Source organism: Mobula hypostoma, chromosome 6 (genome assembly GCF_963921235.1).
Source record: "Mobula hypostoma chromosome 6, sMobHyp1.1, whole genome shotgun sequence".
In the NCBI taxonomy this organism is placed as follows: domain Eukaryota; kingdom Metazoa; phylum Chordata; class Chondrichthyes; order Myliobatiformes; family Myliobatidae; genus Mobula; species Mobula hypostoma.
This window is the reverse complement of record NC_086102.1, coordinates 138745859-138765693: the sequence shown is the minus strand read 5'-3', so window position 1 is coordinate 138765693 and position 19835 is coordinate 138745859. Positions and strand designations below refer to the sequence as shown.

Genomic DNA, 19835 nt, shown 5'->3' with positions numbered 1-19835 from the left:
AATTAGCTCGTAAAGTTGTAGAAGTGAGTATGATTCCTAGGCTTTCAAGACATTTGGACAGATGCTGATTTTTTTTTTAAAAGAAAGGCCTTGAGGGATATGGGCCTAATGCAGGCAGATGGGACTACGTTAGATAGACATCATGTTTGGCATGGATGAGTTGGACTGAAGGCTGTATTTCCATGCTCTGTCTCTGTTGCTATGACTCAAATTGTAACTCTCGGAATACTGCTGGAAACTATTTCGTAGCCTGAAAATTTCCATTCATCTATTCCTTTGCTTCTTGTTATCACTGAACTGCTTGTACTTCCATAATGCAAGTTTCTCTTAATTTCAGGAGATTCACTATTTCAGTAAAGCTGAAAGTATACATACAGAAACATTTAGATGCTATAAATGTGAAAGTAAAATGCAGGAAACACTCCACAAGTCAGGCAGCATCTGTGGAAAGAGAAGCAGAGATAATGTTTCTAATCAAAGAATTATCCCTAGTCAGTACTAGGAAAGAGAGAAAACAGGTTTGGTTTAAGTTTGCTGGGATGATGGGAGAGGTGCAGAAAAGATAAAAGTAATATCATCTGGGCTCACCTTATTATGAAAACTTCCATTTTATCCTGTCCTTTGTTTCCCTCATCTTCTCTGCAACTTGAAATTAATTTGTTGTCTATCTATTCCAATACTGATAAATGGTTGCTGGTGAACGCAGCAGGCCACACAGAAGGGTCTCGGCCTGAAACGTCGACTGCACCTCTTCCTAGAGATGCTGCCTGGCCTACTGTGTTCACCAGCAACTTTTGTGTGTGTTGCTTGAATTTCCAGCATCTGCAGAATTCCTGTTGTTTACCGATAAATGGTCTTTGATCTGAAACTTTGTTGAATGCCTTATGAATATATACATTATCCATGCTACTAAACTGTTGTGCTTTCTTTAATCAGAGAATTAAATCCAATCATTTAAGCGTGATGACTGGCTTTACTAAGTGCTGTTGTGTTGTTCTTCAATTCAGAAACATAACTGGAAATTTCCCTGACTATCCTGATGCAGAGCAGGGAGGTTCCGCAGCTGTATTTGCTTCAAAGACTCCCCAGGAGGTAAATTCGGAAATTAATATGAGGCCAATGGATTTCCAGTATAAGCTGAGTTACACAGCCTGCTTATAAAAATCTCAAGTTAGGATTGTTTAACCTAAAAATTTTAAACTTCTTCAGTTAACTACGTACTCTGTAAGTTAATAACTTACTGAACATGCTGAACTGACAAAAACAAGTGTTCTTGTGAGCAGTAATCTCATTGAAACCTAACGAATATTGAAAGACTTCGATAAAGTGGATGTGCACAGTATGTTTCTTATGATGGGGGTATCCAAGACACAGCCTCAGAATAGAGGGGCGTCCTTTTGGAACAGAAATGAGGAGGAATTTCTTTAGCTAGTGAGTGTTGAATCTATGGAATTTATTGCCACAGGTGGCTGTGGAGGCCAAGTTGTCGGGTATATTTAAGGCAGAGGTTGATAGATTATTGATTAGTCAAAGCATGGAGGGATATGGGGAGAAGGCAGGAGACGGGCTGAAAGGGAAATGGATCAGCCACGATGAAATAGCAGAGCAGACTTGATGGACCAAATGGTCTAATTCTGCTCCTGTATCTCATCGTTCTAATTAACAGCTTTCTCAAAGTGAGTCAACTTAGAAAGATGAAATCTATTTAGTGTGCTTGCTCTGATTTATGATATTACAATTGTTGTAGAAAATTGTGTGCATGCTGTAATATTTTTGGATGATACATCTGGCTTGGAAGTATAAGCAAGGGATTGTTTTGCATGAACTTAAATTGGAACTGGAGCTTTATTTGTTGTCATATTATAGTATTTCTACAATAATCCATTTCATTTTAATTAGGAACATATGACAAATATGGTATTAGGGGAGATTTGATAGCGGTATATAAAATTATGATGGGTATAGATAGAGTGAATGCAAGCAGACTTTTTCCACTGAGGCAAGGGGAGAAAAAAACCAGAGGACATGAGTTAAGGGTGAGGGGGGAAAAGTTTAAAGGGAACATTAGAGGGGGCTTCTTCACACAGAGAGTGGTGGGAGTATGGAATGAGCTGCCAGACGAGGTGGTAAATGTGGGTTCTTTTTTAACATTTAAGAATAAATTGGACAGATACATGGATGGGAGGTGTATGGAGGGATATGGTCCGTGTGCAGGTCAGTGGGACTAGGCAGAAAATGGTTCGGCACAGCCAAGAAGAGCCAAAAGGCCTGTTTCTGTGCTGTAGTTTCTATGGTCTCTATAGTCTGGGAGGCCAAATGTTGCAAATTGAAATGCCAGCCAGTTGACAGCAACTTTGGAATTACTGATATTCATGGCAAGATGCAAAGGTTGTTGAAAGTAGGAAAAACAGAAAAGTGGGGCAAGGCTGGAGTTACAAAGGTCCAGTTAAACTTAATGAAAGAACAGCTTAAAACAACCAACCAGTTAAATTGAATGAAGGGAAGGAATGTTGTTGGTTGTTATGGGATGGGTGGAATACTGGGGAGAAAGTTGCATTCAAGATTATTGAAGGGGAGACCAACTGTTGCATCCTGGTGGGGTGGTAGAGGTTCATTCCTCACATCTTAGTGGATGGAGAGAAGGGTAGGCATCATAAATCGGTGGGTGGGTGAGAAGATGAGGCACAATAGATAAGGGTAGGAAAAACAATCATTGAAATTTGGTGTTGGATGGTTGGAAAACGTGATAGATAGGTAGAGACAGTAGTTTCATGTTAGAAAAAAAATACATGATTGGTGAGGTGGAGAAACTGGAAAGGTCCTTGAAGGAACAGGTTTTCGATTTAGCCCACTACAGAATAGCAAGCATTGATATGCATGTAAGAGACAATAGGCCATGAAGAATATGTGAAGGAATAGGAGTATGCTAACAGGTAGCATAAACACAGTATGCCAAATAGTTTCATCCTATACTATGAGAAAATACATGATATTATATTGTGTGTTCCTGTTTATTTCTATGACAATTAACTAAAGATGTGTTTGTCACAACAATCTCCGGGTTGTTTTTGTATATTGATGGAAAATGGCAATTCCTGACAACATTGACAAGCTGTTATGAAATCAAGTAATTTGTTCATCAAATGGCATGGGTTTCTATACAAGGCTTCTTTTGGAACATTATCAGGAAATTTGCAGAAGAAGTCGTCATTAGATGTTCTAGCGACAACTAGAATTTGCAGCTCATTGCTAGACCAGCAGTTTGCAATAGAAGTCTCTTACTTACTCTACAATTCCTGACACACCGGTGTTCCCTCGTAATGACCGAACTGAACTTAACCTTCAACTACACACATGAATTTCCACCTTTACCTGAACTCTTACTACTGAAATACTGACAACCCTCCAGTGCCTCTCCTTTATCCTCCAGATTAGCCAGTTCATGACTCAATAATATTCCCTTTACTTGCTCGTGGTAGGTTTGGAGCGAAATCTTTATGTCCACTCAACTCTTTTATCTGATTCCCAGGCTTACCATCTCATGAAGCTAAAAGAAGAAAGTCACTTGATCTGCTAGAACCTACTTTTCCACTGGAATTTCCCTTAGAATCGTTCTGGGACCCTACTGAAGATAATCGCAGAATTTCCAAGCATACCACCCAAAATCCATTGGGCAGAGAATAAAGACTTTTTTGTCAGGGCAAGCAACTACTTAAGCTTTGCCAATCGTGCTAGTCAGAATGAGTTACGTGCGAAACACAAGCAACATATTTACTCGAGACCGCATATGCTGGAATCTGGAACAATACAGAAAATGTTGGAGGGAATTCAACAGGTTAGGCAGCATCTCTGGAGGGAAATTGGGGAGTAAAATTCCTTCAAAATTGGTAGACCTTGAAGAATCTTTGCAGTGGAGTAGCAAAATGGAGAGGAGGAAAACTTCTTCAAAGTTTCTATTTCCCTCCCTAAATGCTGGCTGACCCACTGAGTTCCTCTAGCTTTTTATGGTGCCGCAGAATGATTGGTGTTTTGGCACTATCATCTTTCTACTTGTGTCAATCAGGATACCTCGGGTTCCCTTAGGAATGTTGGACACTGCAGAGTTTATTTTTCAAATAAAAAGGAGCATCCTATCAAGTAAAATAAGTTGCATATTACTTTTTATAAAAATTGTTAACATGCCAACATTGGCAGTTGGAATCAAACCTTATACAACCTAGGGAATACAGCCATTTAGAAACATTTTGTAGCCATTTGAGCAATTATGAAATGAATGCAGATTCATTGTAAAATAAGAGCTTTATTAGACTGAAAATTATGAATAGCACCTTTGTTCTGTCCCAATAAGTCAATCTCAGTCATATTTTGACAAAGGCAGTGGATTAATCTATTTTTCTGCGTGTTGAGAGTTAATTGGCAAATAAGCAAAAATAGAATTTAAAATGCTTGTAAGCTGGCCCTGGTTTGGGTGCAGTTTGATATCAATTACCAAAGTTGGCATGGTAACAGTTTTATAAGAGTAAAATATGACTAACTTTAAAAGTTTTCCTTTTTGTTTAAGGCTATCCATACACCTGATTGATCTGACAAGCCTTGGATGGCACACATAGGTGAATGATAGAAATAAAAGTTGAATGATAAGGCAAAGGGAACATTAGCTTTTAAGGAATTTTTCTGAAAATATATAATACTCCTTAAAGATTCATAACCAGCATAAGAACCCATTGCTCATTAACCTATCAATACTTCTCTATTTGCCAAGAATATTCCATACATAATCATAGAAACATAACACAGAAAGGGGCTCTACCTACTAGCCTGCTTAGTCCATTCTATAGTCATCTGTAGATTAGTATAGATTAGTATGCTTATCGATATTAATCCCATTTGCCCACATTAGGCCCATATCACTTTATGCCATAGTTACCTATATACTTATCAAAGCAGCTTTAGCATGCTGTAATTGCATCTGTCTCAACTATCTACTTTGACAGTTCATTCCAGGTATTCAGCATAGAGCAACAGAGAACAGTAACAGGCCCTTTGGCCCATGATGTCTGTGGCAAATAAGAAGCCAAATTACACTCATTCTTTTCTACCAGCACATGGTCCATTCCTTTCCTTCCTTGCATATTTATATATCTATCTAACAGTCTCTTTAATGCCAGTAGCTTATCTGCAGTGTTCGTTACTCTCTGTGGAAAATATTACTCTCAAATTTCCTATAAATGTCTTTACTCTCACTTTGTGATCTCTAGCCTTAGATAGTTTTAGATGAGAAAAAGATTCTGACAATCTATTCTGTGTCCTCATAATTTTAGAAACCTCAGATCACTGCTCAGCTTCCTTCTTCCCAGTAAGAAAAAACCCTACCTTCCAAACTGTCCTTACAGTCTTCTATTACCACCACATTCTTCCTACAGTGTGGTGACTAGAAATGTACACAATGCGCCAAGTGTTAAACCAATGTTTTGCACAACTACTATGTGATGTCTCAACTCTGATACTCAGTGCCATAACCTATGAAGTCAGGCATTCAAAATAGTTTATTTTCTTTCCTATCCACCTGTGTCACCTTTTATGGAATCATGGAATTGTTTCCCATGATTCCTCACTGCATCAACATTCCTTATGGTCCCAGCTACAGTATTTCCTCCATGTTCTACTAGAATCTGACCTTGCACAGCTTTGTACAAATATTGTTGACATGCATAATTTTGACAGAACAGCAAAGAAGTTTACTTCATCTAGAACAAGTGAATTTGCTTGTCTATATGTATGGAAAAACATGAAAAAAATTACTTATTTGAATATTTTTGCTTGATCACAAAAGCAGACACATATTTTGGAAAATACTTCACTTTATCAGCTGTCAAAATGCATGAAGTTTTCATTTCATTCGATTTTTATTCTGTCTGCTCAATTTACTGTTTACTCAGTTTACTGTACTTCGATTATGATCAAATTGCACAAATTACTACTACTCATATTCATTGTTTGTGGCTTAGAGTGGAAAATTCAAAGTAAAATTTATTATCAGAGTATATGCATATCACCACATATAACCGGGAGATTCTTTTTCTCCAGACATACTTAACAAATCTATAAAACGGTAGCTGTAAACAGGATCAATGGACAACAGACTGTGCAAATGCAGATATAAATAAATAGCAATAAGTAACAAGCGTGAAATAATAACTAAGTGTCCTTAAATAAGTGTAGTTATCCCCTTTTGTTCAAGAGCCTGATGGTTAAGGGATAGTAACTGTTCTTGATCCTGGTAGTACGAGTCCTGAGGCACTTGTACCTTCTACCTGATGGCAGCAGTGAGAAAAGTATATGGTCTAGGTGGTGAAGATCTTTGATGATGGATGCTGCTTTTTTATGGCAACGTTTCGTGTAGATGTGCTCAGTAGTTGGTAGGGTTTTACCAGTGATACACTGGGCCAAATCCACTACCTTTTGTAGGATTTTCTACTCAAAGGCTTTGGTGTTCCCATACCAGGCCATAAGGGAGCCAGTCAGCACATTTTCCGCCACACATCTATAAACGTTTGCTAAGGTCTTTGACATGCCAAATCTCCGCAGGTTCCTGAGGAAGTGTTTACTTATGATGTCTGTTGGTTAAAATAATTTCAAGAACTTGTTCTTGTAGTCCACGATGTACTGCAGATGTTTGAGAGAATTCTCCAATGCAAGAATAATATTAGACAAGAGACTGCAGATGCTGAAATCTGGAGCAAAAATCAGACTGCTGGAGGAACTCAGAAAGCTGAACAGCATCTGTGGGGAAGGGTGAGGAATTATTTTGTATTTTAGGTCAAGACCCTACTTTAGGAACTAAGCCTAGAGAGGGAAAATAGCTGGTGTAAAGAGGAGCGGGTGTGGAGTGAGAGGGGAGCTGGCAGATGGGTAATGGACCATGGAGCCATAGAGGTGTGAAGATGGAGTCAGGAACAGGAAAGGTGGAGATAGAGGGTGTTTGGTGAAAGCCCCTTCCCTTGCATAGAAGGGTTCAAAGCTCATTTCTAGACCACCACTCTTGTCACCATGCATTGGACCTAAAAAGTCCTTTCGGGTAAGGTAAAGATTCATGTGCAATTTGTCTATTGCATTCAGTACTTCTGATATAACTTACTTTACATTGGCAAGACAAAATGTAAACCAGGTTTCTAGTTTGCAGAGTGCCTACACACTGTCTTCAGTGATCATCCGGAGCTCCCAGTTGTATGTCACTTCAGATCCCCTTCCCATTCCCATTCCCATACTGACCTACCCATCCTTGATCTTCAATGCCAGGGTAAGGCCTAAAGTAAACTGGAAAAACCCCACCTCATATTCTGCCTGAGTAGTCCACAACCCAATATTATGAATATTGATTTTTTTTTTCCCAATTTCAGGTTCCCCTTGCCTTCCTCTGTCACTCTCCAGTTTTCCTGTATTTGTTCCCTTTTCCATTCAGCCTCTCGGTTTTATCCACACTGCACCCATTGATTTCTCTTCCTATCTGCCTATTATCTCTCCCCCAATGGTTTCCGTTATCACTTTCTTTATCTAGCACTTGTAGCCTTTATGAACCTGCATATCGCCCTCCAGCCTCTGTCTCCATCTTCACCCTCCTCAGCCCTCACCTGGCTCTGACTACCTCCTTTATTTGATGAAGGGTCTTGGCCCAAAATGTCAAATGTTCATTCCTCTCCATAGATGTTACCTGACCTGCTGAGTTCCTACAGTGTTTGTGTTTGTTCCTCTATTTTCCCCTTATCCGCTTCCATGTTACCACCATTCCTTCCTCTCTGACCTGTCTCCTCTGCCCATCATCCTTCAGTTCTCCTCAATCCACCTCTCATCTACCAGACCCTGTCTCATCTCTAATCTCTTTTATAGTGGCTATCTATCCTCTTTGCTCTCAGTCTTGATGTAGGATCTTGACTCAAAACATTGACATTTTCTCTCCCCATACAGATGCTGCTTGACTCACTGAGTTCCTTCAACAGTTTGCTTTTAGCTGCAGGAATAATATCAACTTTTTTCACAGGTGCTTCAAGAACTTGCTGCACAAGAAGAGAAAAAGAAACAGAAAGATAAAGAAAAGAAGGAGAAGAAGAGTGGAAAGGACAAAAAGGAAAAGAAGAAAAAAAGGAAAGGAAAACCTGATAAAGAGGTATTGGTACAAATTTAGGCTCTGGCTTAAATATTCTTGTGGTTTCTGACTCTTGCATTCAGGGTTAATTGGACTGTCCAACATCTAATTTTATGTTGCTTGGGTTTTGAACAGGATATTCTTTCTTTTGCATGATCTCACAGAGGTTTCTCCTATCAATCACACCCTCAGTTTAGCAAGGTCTCCATGATCAAATTCTGCCTTCATGTCGATGGTGGTTACTCTCACCTCATCTCTCTCACCTACCTCTTTCTCTTCTCTGATGAATCAATACTACTCTGTCTGGAGCACCACTTGGGAGTGGCAAAGATTCGGAATGTACTACACTTCAACGTCCATCGCCTGGCCTAGGTTGGTTGGTTGGCTGAGAGCTAAGGGAAGATGCTGCTTAATTGGGTTTACAGCAAGTACTGAGGAAAGCATTGAAAGGGACCAATCTTCCTACCATGGATGCATCTGTCCACAATAGTATCAATAGGAGTGACCACTGCAGTAACCTTGTGGGGATGAAATTCCATCTTCACAGTGGTAGTATACTTTAACATGCCTTGTGCACTACCATGCTAAAAGGGGTAGATTGTTTCCAGTATTCTTTGTTTCCTTTTCAGATTTGCAACTTTTTCAAACTTTGATTTCACCAATATAATTTAGATGTTCTGTTGTGCTCAATAAAAAGATAGTCAAGACATTTTATGCTCTAAGCTATCCATTGCTATTACCAGCTAGTTATTGCTAGCCATTGGTGGAATAGATGGTTTTACTTGCAAAAGGATAGCTAGGAATGTTTTCATAGGAAGCTGGGGGGTGATGTTATAGAACTTATAATTATAAATTATGAGGAACATAGGTAGTCACAGTCTTTTTTTGAAGATGAGGCAAGTCAAAAACTTAAATGATGTAGGATAAGGATGAGAGGGGAAACACCTAAAAGAGATGTGAAGCAACACACATGTTGCCCCGGTAAGCCTCAGGCCCGCTCAGCTCGCTTCCGTCTAGGGGGAGCAGCCTTCGGCCCCGCCAAACTGGGTAATCAAGTTTGTGTAGATGCTGTGTGTTGTGTCCCCTGTGTAACATCAGTAACCCGAAATAACATTCAGTCCACAATGTGTGGTTAAACGATTAAGATTTTATATTTAAGTGTGGGGTTAATAGAAAAACAAAAGAAAAGGAAAACAAGTAAAAGGCACCAATAATCTCATAAACATGTCCAGGGCACAAACCTTGGAGCTCACGGATTCCCTTTCGCTGATTCTCCTTCTCTCGTCGTCGACCCCTGGGCTCCAGCCCCGAGCCCAGGCCCAGCGGGTCCGGCAACCGTCTCCTCAAGCCACGTCTTCTCTCTTCATCCTCCTCGCGCCTTCTCCCCCGAAGCTCGCACAAACCGACAGCTTTCACACAGACAGAAAGAATAACATCTATTCCAATTGGTTAACAAATGAATACATCCCGTTATCACTAATTATAATCCAAACATACTGCTAAAGAGAACCACTGTCTCAGTAGTTAACAGTACAGAGAAGCCGTTTTATTCACCTTAGTAGTAACATAAAAGAAGAAACCCTTACACACATAAAATGCTGCAGGATCTTAGCAGACCAGGCAGCATCTATGGAAAAGAGTAAATAGTTAATATTTCAGACCAACATCCTTCATCAGGACTGGAAAAAAAGATGAGAAGTCAGAGCAAGAACATGGGGGAGGTGAAGAAAAGGTACCAGGTAGTAGGTGATAGGTGAAACCAGGAGAGGGGGAGGGATGAAGTAAAGAGCTGGGAAGTTGATGGTGAAAGAGATAAAGGGCTGACGAAGGTGGAATCTGACAGGAGCGGGTAGAAGACTGTGGAAGAAAGGGAAGGGGGAGGAGTGCCAGAGGGAGATGATGGACAGGTAAGGAGGTAAGGTGAGAGAGGGAAAGGGAATGGGGAAGTGGTGAATGAGAGGGGGTGGGGGCAATTACTGGAAGTTCAAGAAATCAATGTTCATGCCATCAGGTTGGAGACTAACCAGAGAGAATATAAGGTGTTGCTCTTCCAACCTGAGCATGGTCTCAATATGGCAGTAGAGGAGGCCAAGGACTGGCATATGGGAATGTGAAGTAGAATTGAAAAGAGTGGCCACCCGGAGATCCTGCTTTTCCTGACAGTCAGAGAGTAAGTGCTCGGTGAAGCTGTCTCTCAATCTATTTTAGGTCTCACTGATATATAGGAGGCCACACTGGGAGCACCAGATATGGTAGCTGACCCCAACAGACTCGCAGGTAAAATGTTGCCTCAGCTGGAAAGACTGTTTAAGACCCTGAATGGCAGTGAGGGAAGAAGTGTAGGGGCAGGTGTAGCGCTTGTTCCACTTTCAAGGATAAGTACCAGGAGGGAAGTCAGAGGGACAAATGTTCAAGGCAGTTGCGTAGGGAAAAATTCCAGCAGAAAGAAGGGAGGGAGGGAAAGATGTGCTTGGTGATGGGATCCCATTGGAGATGGCTGAAGTTATGGAGAATTTTCTGCTGGATGCAAAGGCTAGTGGGGTGGCAGTCATCTCCTGTATCCAGTGTTCCTGGTGGGTCCTCCTGTATATCAGTGAGACCCAGCGTCCAGTAGATTGGGAGACCACTTCGCCGAATAACTACAGAAAATGCAGGATCTTCCGGTGGCCACTTATTTCAATTCTACTTCCCATTGCCATTCTACATGTTAGTCCATGGCCTCCTCTACTGCCATGAGAGGATCAACACCTTATATTCCATCTGGCAGCTTCTAACCTGATGGCATGATTTCCTGAATTTCCAGTAATTGTCTCTCTTTCCCCTCCCCTCCCCCCACCTTGTCCCTTTCCCATTCCCTTTCCCTCTCTCACCTTATCACCTTACCTGCCCATCATCTCCCCCTGGTGCTCCTCCCCCTTCCCTTTCTTCCATGATCTTCAACCCTCTCCTGTCAAATTCCATCTTCTCCAGCCCTGTATCTCTTTCACCAAAAATTTCCCAGCAGTTTATTTCCCAACCCCTCTCCTGGTTTCACCTACCACCTACTATCTGGTACTTCTTCCTTCCCTCCCCCCGCCTTCTTGCTCTCACTTCTTGTCTTTTTTTCCATCCTGATGAAGGGTTTTGGTCCAAAACTTTGACTATGTACTCTTTTCCATAGACGCTGCCTGGCCTGCTGAGCATCTCCAGCTTTTTGTGTGTGTTGCTTAGATTTCCAGTGTCTGCAGATTTTCTCATGATGGAGATGTGAAGGGAAGTTCTTTACTCAGAGATGGTTGGTAGATGGAAGGAGCTGTCAAAGGAGGTGGAAGAGGAAGGCACAATTACAGAGTTTCATAGGCATTTTGGTAGGTACATAGATTTAAAAAGAATTTGAAAGGAATCTGGGCATAATCAGGAATATGGGATCAGAGATAGGCCTCTTGGTTGGCATGGATGATTCACGATTAAAGGCCTTTTTCCATGCTGTGTGAGACTATGATTTTCAGGGCTGTTCTTAAAACCCTCATTTTATTTATATGCAGCCAGTTTACTAAAACTCTTTCTTGAGCATTTATATTGTAAGATTGTTAGAGAATTTGAGATTTTGGTGGGATACACGGTGTTCAAGAAACTGTTTTTATGGCCAGCAAGTTCAATAACTAGAAGAAATGGAGGGAAGCTTGTGAACATTGTTATAATTCTGCAGGAGGATGTGATCAGAACTGTGAGACCTTTTCTTCAGAGATATGAGATATCATCTTCAATATGCTATCTTCAATTGAACAGAAAATCTTTCACTGGGAAAGTATCTACTTACCACAATCTCAATTCGATGACCGTGAAATATGGTCTAGTTTTTTTTTTATTGAAGGTGACTATGTGTCTGATGTCAGATTGCATGCCCTTGTCTTCCCAGCTGTGAGTGATTAGGTTGTGAATCTATGCTGAAGTTCCTTTCTGCAATATTTTCACCAAAGATGCCACCTGCTCCTGAGACTTGTTGCATTTCATTTCATTAGGTCCGATCTCAATGCCAGCATTGACCAACCTCATTCCTGGTGTCTTAAAGTTAATATATTCTATGTACTAAGCACCAAAGCCACTCTTTGATTCTTTGAACAATATACCCATCTAAGTGCTACTTATAAAAACCTGGAGGAACTCAGCGGGTTAAGCAGCATCTAAGGAGAAAAATGGACAGTCAATGTTTTGAATTGAGAGCTGTCATGGCGCCCAAGCATCCATTATCCATTCCCCACCAAAGATGCTGCCTGACTCATGAGGTTCCAAACGTGCAGGAAGGATTTGATGTGAAAGATGCTTTTCAGTGACAGCAAAGTGATGTCTTAGTCTTTGTGTTTGTTGGTGAGTTGTGCTGCTGAGGCATTCTGTCAATATAGTTGGTCTTGACAGTGCTGAAAAAATCCACACATAATTGCAGCTTTGTAGGAGTTGCTTGACTTTTATTATTCCCCTATGCTTTTTCTATCTACCATCTATTGGTTATCTTTTTGTCATTGGAGCTTGGTTTATGAAAGCATGTTGAGCTGTTTTTGTTCACCTTGTGGAAGGGTGTTTTCAATCCAAGCAAGCAAGTGTATTTGTATAGCAGTTTTCAAATACAAGGTAGTTCAAACTGCTTTACATAGAACAAGATATAAAAATCAAACATCAAATTTTAGACAATATGTAAGTGAGTAAATCACATTAAAATAGATAGATAAATAAATAGAAGTTAGATTGCAGGAGATTCTAATTAAAATCTACAGCAAAAAGAAATATTTTAAGCCTTGATTTAAAAGAGCTTAAAGTTGGGGCAAACTTAAGATCCTCTGTAAAGTTATTCTAGATATGTGGAGTGAAAGTCACTAAAAGCTGCTTCACCATGTTTAGTTTTGACCCTGGAAACAGTAAGCAGACCCACCACGGACGACCTGAGAGCTCGGGGAAGTTCATAATGCAGCAAGAGATCAGAGACCATGCAGTGCTTTATAAACCAGTAGTAATATTTTAAAGTCAATGATAAACAGGAAGCCAGTGTAGCCATCTGAGAACTGGAGTGATATCCAAGAACATTCTGACTTTGGATATTCTGATAGAAAAGTTAAAGCTCTGATGTTTCACTGATACTAATTAAGATGGAATGCCCAGAAGTCCAATCTGAGTCACAGTGTTATAAAGCATGGAAAGCAGACCCTTCAGCCTAACTTGTCCAAGCCAACTAATGTGCCTGTCTAAAGTAGTTCCATTTGGTCCATACTCCTCTAAGTTATTTCTATCCATGTAAGTGTTCAAATATTGTATAACCATTGTAATTATCATTTCATTTTGCAGTTTGTCCTATGGATGTACCACCCCCTGTATGAAGACATTGCTCCTCAGATCCCCTTTAAATCTTTCCTCTCATCTTAATCCTATACTCTAGTTCCTACTCTGAAAAAAGAACTGTGTCACTATCTAGCCTATCAATGCTGCTCATAATTTTATAAGCCACTATAAGTCTCCTTCATTTCTAGAGAAAACAGTCCCAGCCTATCCAGCGTTTGCTTATAATTTAAACACTTCAAACCTTATGAATTGTTTTTTTTTTATCCTCTCCAGCTTCATAGTGTAACATTCTTTGGTATGGGAACCAGAATTACACACAACACTCCAAGTGCAGTCTCACTGACATCTTGTAAAGTTGTAATGTGATATTCCAACTCTTGTAACCTATGCCCCTATTGATGAAGGGAAGCTTGCCATACCCTTTCACTACTCTGTCTATCTATGTTTCCTCTTTTCAACCCCTAGATCTCTCTGTTGTAAAACACTCCCAAAATCCTTGGCATTTAAAATAAATAATCTCTCCTGGTTTAACTTCCTGAAATGCATCACTTCACACCAGTCTGAGTTAAATTCCATTTGCCACACCTTTGCCCATTTTTCCAATTGTTCTGAACCCCATTCTATCCTTAGAAAATGTTCTTCACTGTCCACTGCATCACCAATATTGATGTTATTTGCAAACTTTACAATCATGCTACCCATTCTAATCCAAATCATTAATTTACATGACAGACAAAGCAGGACCCAGCACCAATCCATGCAGCACACCTCTAGTCATGGGCCTCCAATCTGAAATGCAGCACTCCATTACCTCCTTCTGATTTCTTCCATTGAGTTAATTTTGTATCCAACTGACTAGCTCATCCTGGATCCTATGTGATTTAACCTTCCAGGCCAGACTACAATGCAAGATCTTTTTAAAGGCTTTGCTGTGGTCCACATGGACAACATCTATTCTAAATGTTGTCATTGTGTCTGCCTGTACCACTTGTTCTACATACCCAATACACTCTGTGTAGAAAAAGTTGCTCTTTCATGTTCCCTTTAAATGTTTCCCCTCTCGTCTTAAATCTATGCCCTGTATTTTTAGATTCCACTACCAAAAGGAAAAAGACAATGTAACCATTCATCATATCTATGCCCCTCATGATTTAATAAGTTCACACCTCCCCCTCCTGGATTTCAGGGGATAAAAACCCCAGCCTAAACAGTCTCAAGTGTTCCAGTCCCAGTAAAAGATAAAGATCTTTAAAACCAGTGCCAACATTGCATGCTCACAACTTGCTAACCCTAACCCTAGCTAACTCTCCGTTTTTGAAAAGTAGGAGGAAACCAGAGCACCAGAGAAAACCCACTTGCTCGTGGGAAGAACATACCAACTCCTTACAGACAGCAGTGGGAATTGAAAACCAATCAGTAATCGCTGCCACTCTAAACAGTTGTGCTAACTGCTGTGCTAACTGCTATGCTAACAAACGTGTGAATCTTTTCTGCACCTTTTCTAGCTTATTGACATCCTTTATATAGCTAGGTGACCAGAACAGTGCAATTGTAAGATGATATCCCAACTCCTGTACTCAGTGCCCTGACCATAAAGGCAAGAGTGCAAACGCTGGCATTATTCTTTCTTCACAGAAGATTAGAGGGAAAGATGTAATCAAAAGAACATTGTTTTGATTGCATCTTTGTGTCTACCTCCTCTTTTATCTACTCACACTAAAAGACTACAATAGCACAGAGAAGGTAAAGATGGCAATTGGAGTATTGTTCAAAGATTCATTTAACTCTGAAATTCTTCTCCAGGTAGCCATGAAACCAAGAAAGAAAAGAAAGGCAGAATGATCGTCAACCCCCAAATCCCCCTCCCCATAAAAAAGCAAACAAAAACGGAACAGGCATATCATCCCCCAAATCATCCCTCCCTGCACAAAAAAAACAAGTGGAACAACCACATCACCTCCAAATCTACCCCCCATACAAAAAAAGGAACAGTACAGAACAGCCACATTGACCCCCCAAATCCACCCACCTGCATAAAAAACTCAAGAATGATCGGGCGAAAAACGCAGAGTACAAAAAGACAATAAGACCAAAAGAAGTCCATAGTACAAGTCCACATCCAAAACACAGAAAACTTGTGCAACATTTTCCGTGCACAGTGGCAGGCTCTCCCTTCATCTTTACCTTCCTGTTCTATTGAAATTGTAGTCTTTTAGTGCAGGTAAATATATAAATCAAACCAGGTCTTGCAAATATCATCATTCAACCTTCTTATGCATTTAGTTTTCTCTGTCTCTATCATCCTATGGGGTGCTATCCTGGTGTTGGTGAAACCTAATTTTTCAATAGAAAGAGCTCAAATGATATCAAGGGCTCTGGATGTAGTTCAGGCTTTAGGCTGCATATTCTGTTCATGAATGGTGGCTTACAAGCCACAGCAAGGGCACTGGATAAGGGGAATGATCAATAATGAATACTGTCATTTTCTGGGAGAGCAGCAGATTTGTGTTCCTTGCTTTCATTCAACTGCCAGATTAGGAAAATTTTCAGATTGTACTTTCAGCCAAAAACAACATAATTTTGATGTCTGCCAGCCAAAGAAAAGAACAAATTCAGTCCATAAATGGGTGAATGTTGTGGATATAGAAGCTGATAAAACTCAACTACAGCATATGTTAAGTTTTTCTACAGCCAAAGGCTTTTTTTTTTAAAGCTAAATCCTTTACCATTGCAACTTTTTATTTATTGATTGCCATGAATATAGAGGCATCCTAGTGCCATGCAGGCGGGTGGATGGGGTTGGCGGGGGGTGTAGGGGTTAGCTGTTGGTTGAAATCCTAGGTAGTATGCGTGTTTCTGGAAATTAGCTTTTTTACCAAGCTTAATTTCATCAAAATATCAACATCAATGTCAAGTTCATTATCGCATGCACAAGTGCAATAAAAACTTGCAGCAGCACTACAAGCACATACCACCGTATAAGTAGTGTTCAAAAGCAAAGCATAAATTATACAAAATTTTGACAAGAAAAACACGAGAAATACAAACATAAGTCCATTATAGTGTAAAAGTAAACATCTCAATAAACAAGGAAACTTTAAACAGTCCTTTTCAGAAATGAAAGATGCATGAATATGATTATCACATTTATTTTAAGATGAAGATAAATAGTGTATCCTGCTGATGGAAAGTGAAGCTTTTTTGAGTTTTATATGCATGCAATTACAACATGTTGCCAAATACAGATTTACTAATCTGGGCTAATTTTGGATTGTTGAATTCTTTTCCTTATCAGGAATGGTGAACTCCACTTCAGACATTATTTGGCCTACTCAACAATTTCTTCTCCCACAGACAAAATTGAATCCTAATGGAATTAGCAGAACTCCAACATTTACAAATCTTGAAGTTTCCCATTCTCACTCCATTTCATAAAATAATCAACAAGAACAACAAGATGTATTTACAGTGCTGGTAAAAAGTATTCACCCACCACCAGCCCAGGAAGTTTTCATATTTTATTGTTTTACAACATTGAATCACAGTGGATTTAATTAGGCTTTTTTGACACTCTTTGACATTGACCAACAGAAACAGACTCTTTTGTGTTAAAGTGCAAACAGATCTCTACAAAGTGATCTAAATTAATTACAAATATAAAGCACAAAATAATTGATTGCATAAGTATTCACCCCTTTTAATATGATACACAAAATCATCACCGGTGTAGCCAATTAGTTTTAGGAGTCACATAATGAACATCACCTCCATATCTCCAAATAGAGAGTCAAGGTGTTTCAGTTGATTGTAGTAAATATACAACTGTATCTGGAAGGTCCAACTGCTGGTGAGTCAGTATCCTGGCAAAAAACTACACCATGAAGACAAAAAAACACTCCAAGCAACTCCATAAAAAGGTTATTGAATAGCACAAGCCAGGAGGTGGATACAAGAAAACTTTTAAGCCACTGAATATTCTTTGGAGTACAGTTAAGTCAATCCCATCATGAACTGGAAAGAATCTGGCATAGCTGTAAATTTGCCTAGAGCAGGGGATTCTCAAAAACTGAGTGATCGTGCAAGAGGGGGATTAATGAGGGAGGCCATTAAGAGACCTATGACAACTTTGGAGGAGTTACAAGCTTCAGTTGCTGAGATGGGAGAGACTGCGCATACAACTGTTGCCCGGGTGCTTCACCAGTTGCAGCTTCATGGGAGAGTGGCAAAGAGAAAGCCACTGTTGGGGAAAAAACATATTCACATGAAATCTCAGCTAGAGTTTGCAGAAGGCATGTAGGAAACTCTGAAGTCGGCTGGAAGAAGGTTCTATGGTCTGTTGAAACCAAAATTGAGCTTTTTCGTGTAAGCTGAGTACTGCACATCATTAAAAACACACCATCCCTACTGTGAAGCATGGTGGTGGCTGCATCATGCTGTTGGGATGCTTCACTTCAGCAGGTTCTGGAAGGATTATGAAGGTAGAGGGTAAAATGAATGCAGCAAGATGCAGGGAAATCATGGAGAAAGACCTGATGCAATCTGCGAGAGAACTTCAACTTGGGAGAAGATTTGTTTTCCAGCCAGACAATGACCCCAAGCATGAAGCAATAAAACAGTAAAACACGTAAACTTCCAAGGGGGTGAATACTTTTTATAGGCACTGTATTTAGCACTTGAAATACTTAAAAATTATCATAAGGTGTACCGCAGACACGTTATCAAACTTGATATCTAGCCATTTCAGGAGACATCAGGGCAAATATCTCATATCTTGGTCAATGGGCCTTAATCCACTCTATAATTTGGGGGGGGGTTTGTTAGTAGATATAAAGAGGCAGAGAAGCTAAGAAATGTAATTCTACATCTCAGGGCTATTGCAAAAGAGACATGGCAGAACCATTGAAGCTTGTAGTGATCAAGCGTTCAGAGCTGGAACCACATTTTTTGCTCTCCTCTAATCCACACAGGTCCCCTTGGACACTCCATTCTTTGCACCTATTATTCTTGTCACCCCTCTCCTTTGCTTCTTTATACTAGCTATCTGCCCTTTGCTTTCAGTCCTGATTCAAGGTTTTGACCCAAATTGTCAACTATCCCTTTGCCTCCACCGATTCTGTCTGACCCATTAAGTTTTTCCAGCAGTTTGTTTCTTGCTTCAGAACTGGGGAATTTTTTTTTTAAAGAGTTGTATTCCTATAGTCAATTACAGAAGCAGAGAGAAATGAAGCAATGGATGGTTTTGAAACAAGAGTTAAGACGTAATCGATTTAGATCTGCAAGTGCAGGATAAATGGGTAAACGGGTGTCAGTGTCTCAGAAGCTAAGTACCCACATATTAAATATCTGATAAAAAGATGTTGAAAATCCTGAACAGGCTTCATAGCACCAATGGTGCAAAATCAATTTACATCACAGATCAATGGTCTTTTATCAGAAGTGAGAGAAAATAGGGATAAAGACGTTTTAGAAAACAGAGAGAAAAAAAACTAGAGGGGAGAATGGAACACTAGGCTAACAAATCTCAATATAAGCTTGAGGAACAGAGCCTGATCTTTTGAATAGGGTTTTTGGACTTGACATTGAATTCCACCATTTCATATGTAATGCCCTGGTTCACATGGTTCATATTTTTTCTCTGTTATGCTTTTCCGTTCTTTGTGTAGGCTGCTTGTTTGGATTACTGTTGAAGATAAGAGATGGGAGAAATGTGTGTCATCCAACTGGGATGAATGGATTCAGGGGAGGTTTCTCTGCTGAGCGACACTAAGGTTGGGCTTGGGGCTTTTGAGAGGGGAGAAGAGGGAAGAGGTTGGAGTAGTCGACCTAGAGTGGGGCCGTGATTCGATGAAGCCCGGGGAGATCGAAGGAGGATCGGCGAAGGGGAAACCGTGAGCTCCAACTTGTGCACATTAGACTGTTTCATTAAAATTGGCCCTTTTCTTTTTTTTTGCTTTTTCTCTACTAACCCTTTAGTCAAATTAAGAATTATAAAACTAAATCTTTTACTTTTATGCAGCATACTGGCTATTATTACGTGGTACTTATTTGTAACAGGGTAACATACTGTTTCACACAGCATCCACACAAATGGGGATTTGGGGGGCTTGCACTTCAATCTCCCACGTTTGACAGGGCCAGAGAGTGTCACCTCTAGACTTACGCAGCCGACGGAACTAGAGTGTTACACATATAAATGCTGAGTTTTGAAAACAGCACGTCAGCCTGTGTATTAAAGTTGGAGTAGTGCATGATAGATACACAGCAAACAATCTATTGTAAGTTTAGTCAGAAAAGTGTCTATTTAGAGAGTTGAGGAAAGAGAAATTTCATCAAAGGGAAGTAATTTTTCCATTAGAAATGTCATTGGTGCAGTGCAGCTATA

At 40.1% G+C, this 19835-nt stretch overlaps 1 protein-coding gene across 1 annotated transcript in view; it reads left to right on the top strand.

The window, feature by feature from the left end:
* iqca1 (IQ motif containing with AAA domain 1) overlaps nucleotides 1-19835 on the top strand; it is a 190847-nt gene that overhangs the window by 41343 nt on the left and 129669 nt on the right. The window contains exons 7-8 of the mRNA XM_063050029.1: nucleotides 1008-1092; nucleotides 8039-8164. Of these exons, the coding sequence (XP_062906099.1) occupies nucleotides 1008-1092; nucleotides 8039-8164 (211 nt within the window). The remainder of the gene's footprint in view (nucleotides 1-1007; nucleotides 1093-8038; nucleotides 8165-19835) is intronic.